Genomic DNA, 7,500 nt, shown 5'->3' on the forward strand with positions numbered 1-7,500 from the left:
CTCCGGGGCCGGGCGCGCTGGGTGGGGGTGGGGGTGGGGGTGCGTGTGGGTGTGACGAGGCTCGCGGGGATCCCGAAGCACCCTGACTCGGGACCTCCCCCACCACCAAGCAGGGGGAGGCTCCGCCCCCGGCACAGGGCCGGGGGGGAGGGGGAAGGGGGGAGCCTCGTCCCCTTCGGTCTTCCTGGGCTCGGGTCCAGCTCTGCCCGGGCTTGTAGCTGTGACCTTGGGCCAGTCCTTTCCCCTCTAAAGGGAGGAGGAGTCATCCTGGATGACCGCGAGGTCCTGACAGCGACCGCCAGCTTTGTTAAAGCGCCTGCCGGGTGCTGGGGAGCCCGAGGTGGGGAAGGGCCGGCAGGAGGCGCTTCCTGTGGGGCTGAGGCACAGTCCGTGAGCCATTCCCTTCTCCAGCTCCACTTACAGATGAGGAAACTGAGGCTGACAGGGTGAAGCGACTGGCCCAGGATCACCCAGCTAGGAGGCGTCTGAGTCCAGGCAGGGACCTCCTTCCCCTTCCCACTGGAGGCAGGGCGGTCCCCCCTCTCATTCCCAAGGCTGGGGGAGAGTTTCTTATCAGGCCCCAGAGTCCTCGGAGGGAGGCCAGGACAGATCTGTGTTCAGATCCCGCCCCAGAAGTTTAGCTTGTGTGACCTGAGCCTCAGTTTCTTCACCTGTAAAATGGGCCAGAAAGCCCAGGAAGAGCCAGGCTAGACGGAAATGCCTGCTTCCGGCTGAGCATTTCCAGCCTCCTCTCGGGCCCGAGAACCCACTTGGCCCCCCCAAAGCAGCTTCACAAGCACACGGTCCAGGCCAAGCCGTTTAATGTCCAAGGAAAGGGGCGACGGGGGTCGGAGCCACCTCCCCACTCCCCTGCCAGGCCCGGGGGAGGAGGGTGCCGGCTTCCCCACCCACCTACTCCGGCTCCGGGGCCGCCCTCGGGATTCCCTCTAGGGGGGAGGGGGAAGAGGTGGCGGGGCAGGCTGTGGGGGAGGGGCCCAGAGGGGCGGCACGACGCCCCGCCCCCACGCAGTCAGCCCAAGTGACAAAGTCCCTGGGCCAGGCGGGGTCCGAGGTGGGGCTAGGAATTGGGGAGGGAGCTCGTGAGGGGGTGATCCTGGATGAATCGCCTCGCCTTGGTTTTCTCCTCTGTGAAATGGGCCCAGGAGGCTAAAGAGAGGCATCGGGTAAGGCAAGGGACGGCGTGGGGGGCGCTGGGAGGGCCGATCCTGCCCCAGCTCTGCCACCCCCCCCACGCCCACTCGCGGTCCTCACTCTGCGTTCTGGCTCCGGCCCTGCGTCAGGAGGCCCAGGACGCTCGGGGGAGGCTGCAGATGGAGGGTGCCCTGGCTTCCCCCGGCCTTGGCCTCGGGGAGAGGGTACGGGGCGGAGCGCGCCCTGGCCGAGGCGCCCACGTAGAGGCCGGGGTAGGAGACAGGCCCGTAGCTGGGGGCCGCCAGAAGGACCTCTGGGGGCAGGCGGGCAGGGCTGGGCCGAGGGGCCCCAGAGATCCCTCTGGACAGCCCGGAGTGGTGGTGGAGCTGGGAGGCCATCCTGGAGGCGGAGGCGGAGGTGGAGAATCTGGGCTGGAAGCTCTGGCCAGCTTTGTCCACACCTGCCAAAGGAAAGAGTTCCCTGGCTGGACCCAAGGCGGACACACGGGGTGGGAGCGTCTCTGGGCACCCCCCTCCGATCCACTGCCCCCCTCAGACAGAGCATCTGGAGGGGAGCCCCAGGCCGGCGGAGGAGCCCCAAATCATTCAAGTTAACGATACAGGAAGATTCGAACCCAGGTTTCCAGAGTTTTTCTTCCCTTCACTCCCACACATCATGGCAGCAGGCTGTCCCTGAGGGCATCGCAGCATCTCAGAGCCTCCTGAGCCCCGGGGAGCTCACCCCCTCCCTCAACACTTCCGGGGACTCCGGGGCTCCCCGAGGCAAAGCTCCCCTCCTTAAAGCCCTGCCCATAGCCTTCTCCAGGCCAAACCTTCCCAGGCCTCCTCCAGCTTATGGACATCATTCAAGATGGCGGCACCATGGAGTTGGCTGCCCTCGAAGGGCCCTTCCGGAGCCCTGGTTGTGCTGCTCTGCTCAGGCAGGATGTTGTGGAAGGAGCGCCAGCCAGGGCTGGAGTCCCAGGACCCGGGTTCTAATCCCTGCTCGCCTCTCCTGCGGCCTCTTGGGGATTTGGGACAAATGGCGGCTCCCATCCGGCCCGCACAACCAGCGGCCTGAGCTAGGGAATCCCTGGGGCCCCTTTCAGCTGAAATTCGGGGATCTCTGATGAGCCGTGTGGTCCTGAGCAAGTCACTTAACCCCTCTCAGCTTCCTCGTCCACCAGATGGGAAGAATCTGCAGCGAGAGGAGGGCTGTGCGGGCGGGGATGGCCACGACGGAGCTGGCGGCCCTCCTGCCTGCCCTCTCCTCGCCATCTGGCCGCATGGCCTCCCCTTTCTGGAAGCTGCCCTGGATTCTCACTAGCGTCCTCACGTGAAGAGGCCAGCAAGGCAGGCTTTGGATCTGGTCCCTTCTGGGAGCTGCCCCGACGAAAGGGTTCGAGGCTGCACAGACAGGCTAAGTGGGGAGCAAATCTGTGGCTTTCTTAGCCTCGTACCCTACCCACTGAGCAGCCGGCCTCCGGCACCCCTAAAGTCAGCCTCGGCCAGGCCTGGGAGGAAAGTGGAGGCTGGAGAGAGGGTGGGGGTAAGGGAGGGGAGTCTGCGGCCCCTCCAGAGTCAGGAGCTCTGTCCCAGAATCCTCCTCTGTCACGGCACCCCCAAGAGAGGGCCTCACCTTGCTCCTTCTGCTGGTCCTTCTTCAACAGCGGTGCCAGGCTGCTCTGGCTGCGTCCGGGCATGGGGCCGAGCATGGGCCTCGAGGCCCTGGGCCTGGGGGCACAGACCCAGAGAACTGAGGCGGCTTTGGAGGGGGGCCGAGGGAGGGGAAGGGGGACAGGAGCGCGGCCCCTCTATCCCGTAGGGGTCTGTGTGCTCCAGGGGTTAAGAGGTCCAGAGGCAGAGGGTCCAGCTCAGTCAGAACCAGGGGGCCCAAGGCGGGACCCCACGCCCCCTGGAATCAAGGTTTCATGAACCCCAAAGCCCAATGGGAGCGCGAGCTGGGCCCGTCCCCCTGGCCTGCCCCGGTCATTACCAGGTGTCCGGGTCACACTCTCGGAAGCCCTTGGCAAACGGGTTGCTGGCGATCTTTAGCTGAGTGATCTGGGGAAGAAGAGAGAAGCTGGTTTTGACTCAGGGTAGAAGAGCCAGCGAGAATGAACCCCGCTTGTCCCGGGGCCCCTGGGACAGCCCCCCTCCCCCTCCTTCAGCATCACCCACGGATTCCAGGGGGTGAAGAGGCACCAAGCTGGCCACCTGCGAGCTTCTCGCCCCAACCCCTAGGCCGTCCTGGTCCCCTGTGCCCTGTTATCCATCCCAGCACTCTCTTGACTCCCATCTCCAGCAGCCAAGCATTGCATCCCATTCTCCGGGAGGAAAAACAATTCCTGAGGTTCTGAGGCTGGGGGAGGACCAAGGAGGGACTCAGGAATCCAATAGCTGGCCCCAAGGGGGCTTGTTTGGTCCTGTGTAGTTTAATGTTTCCATCAGTGAATTATGCGACAGTAATTATTCTGGGGGGGACCTGGGGGTGTGCCAACACCCCATTCTACTTGAGGATGGCATGCTTATCCCATGGGTGGTGACACTGAATTAGGACAGAGGTGGGCTGTCAGCAGGCTAAAAGCCCCCAACGAGCTGAAGAGGAGGAGAGCGACTAGGAACAAATGTCAAGGCTCTCATGGGTCCAAGGAATCAATGTCCCGAGGAGCAAGATGGTGAGATCTCACTAGAAAGCAACTGGCCTGATGAAACCTAGAGCAGTAATAGGGAGAATGGAAGACGGGCCGGGCAAATGGCTGATTTATTCTCAGGCTGTGTTGAGTCACAAAGTCCAAGACCAGGAAATCCTGCTGTCTTCCGCCCTGGTCAGGCCCCCCTCAATTATTGCACAGAACTCTCCTTTTCTTAGGAAGGGCTTCGCTAAGGTAGGAGTCATATATATACCATACTGTGTACTGTTTCCAAGGCAGAAGAGCCCTAAGGGCTAGGCAATGGGGGTGAAGTGACTCGCCCAGGGTCACCCAGCTGGGAAGTGTCTGAGGCCACATTTGAACCCAGGACCTCCCATCTCCAAGCCTGGGTCTCTATCCACTGAGCCACCCAGCGACCCCCAACCAAGAGGATTTTTTGAGACATTGGGGGTATGAATGGTGAAGGAGGGGTGCCTGGGAAAGGGCCACGAGAGCTGCTTTCACGTATTTGAAGGACTGGGGGGGAGGAGAGGGGAGCCTTGTTCTGCCCTGGCCCCAAGGGAGAGAACCAAAAGCAATATGGAGGAGTCCAAGCCTTCTGGGGCTCCCGTGCCAGGAAAGACGGCCTACGGACCGAAGCTATGGGCCAGTGGGGAGAACGGGGCTCCGGGCGCCCAAATGGCCAGCTGTCTGGAATACTGCAGATGGACGGCTCCCTGAGCAGATGACCCAGGCAGACTCGAGGGGCCTGGTTCTGGGCTTCCCCAGCTGCCCGCAGCGTCTCTGCCCCATTGCCCGTCCCCTCTGCCCGCGGCAGGGAGAGCCTCCGATCCCATCCCCCCTTTGCAGAGGAGGGAACAGAGAGGGAAGGGACTCCCCAAGCCGGCCCCCATTTCTGGGCAGGAAGCGAAGGCTCCAAAGGAGCCCGAGGCTCTGCGTCCCTCGAGGATGCCCAAGTCTGCAGAGCTAAGGAGTCTGGGAGTGTGAAGGGGGGCGGCAGGAGGGGACGATCTCGGGCCCCCCGCGGGCCAGAGGGCTCACCCTGTGGTTCTGGTAGGCTGTCACCGCTGTAAACTGAGTCTCGGAGAAGACGAAGGACTTGAAGTTCTCCTGCGCGTAGCGCTCGCTGTCCTTGCGCGGGTCCACAAACACCACGTGGAATCGGGGCTGGTAGCGGTGCATGGAGTTCAGAATGATCTGCGAGGACAGAGGCTTCACGTGGGGGAGCGGCAGCCCAGCACCCCCAGGGATGGGGCTTGGGAGAGGGGATCCCCTGCGAAGGGGGACCCCAGAGGGCAGGACCTGGAGGGCTCCCACCCCGAGGGATGCCCCTCTGGGAGCCAATGGTGGGACAATCACAGTCTAACTCGGGAGACTCAAATGCTTGGAGGACGCCTGCCTTGGGGATCCCACAGGAAAGTGGGGAGTGACAGAGACCCCGATTATTTCTGTCATACAGGGTGGAGGCGAAAGAGACATGCCAGGAAGACCCGAGTTCAGGTTCTCTCTCTGGTAGATCCTGACCGTGTAGCCCTGGGCAAGTCACCTTCCCTCTGGGTGTCCACACGGCTCTCTAAGATTACACATTACAGACCCATTGCCAGGGGAAGGACTTTCCACACTAGAAGTTCCCTAGCCAACAAAATGTCAGGTCTCGTAAAAAAGAGAAAGTGAGGAAAAATCTGACATTTGAAGAGGGTTCAGCATTGGAAGGAGCCTGGGAAATCAGCGTTCCCAGAGGAAGAAACTGAGGCCCCAGTGAGGAAGGTCCCACTGCTAGGAAGGATTAGAGCTGGATTTGAACCCAGATCTCTCCCCACCAAATGCGCCATTTCAACCCTTCACCGTGCTTCCACATGGCGGTCCTGAGGCGGTCCTGAGGCTGTCCCTCGGAGCCTCCCTCGGCTTCCTTCCCCTGAGCCCCCCGGCCCTGCCGGCCCCGTCCTCCTCTTCGTCCGCTCCGCCCCCCCTGCCCAGCTCTGTGCCCGTCACTGCCCAGCCCTCGTCCCTCCCGGCGCCCCGGGGTGGCGCTGTCCCCGCTCCAGCGTCTCGCACTCACGTGGCCGTTGTCATCGAGCAGGTTGTTGGTGAGCTTCAGCTTGTCGAAGGAGACGATCTGGCGCATCCACTGGGCCCCCTTGGCCGGCGAGTCCGGGTGGAAGTGCATCCTGCCAGGCGTGGCCGGGTCCGCCTTCCCCGCCACCAGCCACGTGGAGCTGTGGAAGGCGTATCTGGTGGGCAGAGCAGGAAAGGGGGACGGGTGACCCCAACCTCGCTCCCCCTCAGCCCCTCGCCGGCCGGAAGGACACCCTCCCCGGCTCTCGGAGGCCGACCTGCCTAGTGAGAAGTGGGGGACCCCTGCTGCTCAGGTCCCCCTCCCGGGAGGGTGACCCCGGGCGAGTCACTTCACCTTGACTCGGTTTCCTCATCTGTAAAGCGATCTGGAGAAGGAAATAGCCGAGCCCTCCAGCACCTTTGCCAAGAAAAGCCCACCCAGAGTCAGAGACCGCTCAAACGACTCGGCCAACCGAGGAGCCAGAAGACCCAGGCTTGGATCTCGGCTTCCCCCTGACTCTCGGGAGCCTCAGTTTCCACCTCTGTAAAATGGGGGCATGTTCTCTACGGCCCGTGACAGCCCTGAAGGATGCCTGGAGTCTAGAGCTAGACCTGGAAGGGACATCAGAGGCCACATAGTCGAGCCTTTTCTTACTTTAGAGACTGAGAAACGGAGGCCCAGGGAGGGTTGGGGAGTCCCAGGGCTTCAGGCCACGGACGAGGGGCCAGAGGCAGCCAAGCTCCCATTGGCTCTGAGGCTTCCTGGCGGTGTGGCCGGAGGTAAAGGACGAGCCCCCCCGGTCCTCAGTTATCTCATCTGTAAAGTGGGCTCGTGCCCGTCCTGGACAGGGTGACTGTGGAAGAAGCGTTTGGTAAATCCTGAAGGCAGACGCTGGAGGGGTGATTATCAGAGCCCAAGCCCCAGCCTGGCAGCTCCTCCTTTTCTGTGCCTCAGTTTCCACTTGGGTAAAACAAAGGGGCTGATGGATAAGTTCTAGAATTTAGAGCTGGAAGGAATGTTAGGAATGGATAAACTAAGGCCCAGAATCTAAATGCAGAAGGGATGTGAGGAGCCGCTTCTGCCCCAGCTCACCCCCAAACAAGAATCCTCCACAGGATCCCCCTGACGCACACACGGTCACCTCATCTTCTCTCAGAGACTTCCCTCCGGGGTCCCTGCTGCTCCCCAAGGCCAGGAGTTTCCCCCTGATTTTGAGCCTAAATTCTTGGCAGCATCTCCCATCCCGACTCTGTCGGTTCCACCCTCTGGGGAAAAGTCGGCCAAGCCTGGCCTTCCACAGGCGGCTCTGAAAGGGGTTCTCCTGCCTTCTCAGGCTAAACGCGCCCGTTTCCTCCAATCTAGCCTCAGATGGCCTCGGCACCTGGTCTGAGGTCTCCTGGGGAGTGCGTGGCGGGGCCGGGATTCGANAGCCAGCCCAGGCCCCTCCCCGTACCTTCCCGCCTTGGTGACGATCATCTCGGTGCCCAGCTGGTTGAATTCCTCCCACAGACTCTTCATCTCCAATTGCACCGTCACGTTCGACACGTGAGGATTCTTCCAGCCTGGCTGGGGACCGGCCTCCCCCGGGTCGGCTGGGGCCCGGCCGTAAGGCAGGGAGGGCCCCAGCCTGGCCACCCAC

At 62.4% G+C, this 7,500-nt stretch overlaps 1 protein-coding gene across 1 annotated transcript in view; it reads right to left on the reverse strand.

The window, feature by feature from the left end:
* Window positions 1-1,268: 1,268 nt before the first annotated feature.
* Window positions 1,269-7,500, reverse strand: part of TBX10 (T-box transcription factor 10) — a 6,859-nt gene continuing 627 nt past the window's right edge. The window contains exons 2-7 of the mRNA XM_044684254.1: window positions 7,315-7,500; window positions 5,865-6,036; window positions 4,847-5,002; window positions 3,148-3,215; window positions 2,791-2,885; window positions 1,269-1,612 (exon numbers count right to left, since the gene is read on the reverse strand). The exon at window positions 7,315-7,500 is cut by the window's right edge and continues 70 nt beyond it. Coding sequence (XP_044540189.1) covers window positions 1,269-1,612; window positions 2,791-2,885; window positions 3,148-3,215; window positions 4,847-5,002; window positions 5,865-6,036; window positions 7,315-7,500 — 1,021 coding nt within the window. The remainder of the gene's footprint in view (window positions 1,613-2,790; window positions 2,886-3,147; window positions 3,216-4,846; window positions 5,003-5,864; window positions 6,037-7,314) is intronic.

The sequence above is a fragment of the Gracilinanus agilis genome, unplaced genomic scaffold (genome assembly GCF_016433145.1).
Source record: "Gracilinanus agilis isolate LMUSP501 unplaced genomic scaffold, AgileGrace unplaced_scaffold47020, whole genome shotgun sequence".
Lineage (NCBI taxonomy): Eukaryota > Metazoa > Chordata > Mammalia > Didelphimorphia > Didelphidae > Gracilinanus > Gracilinanus agilis.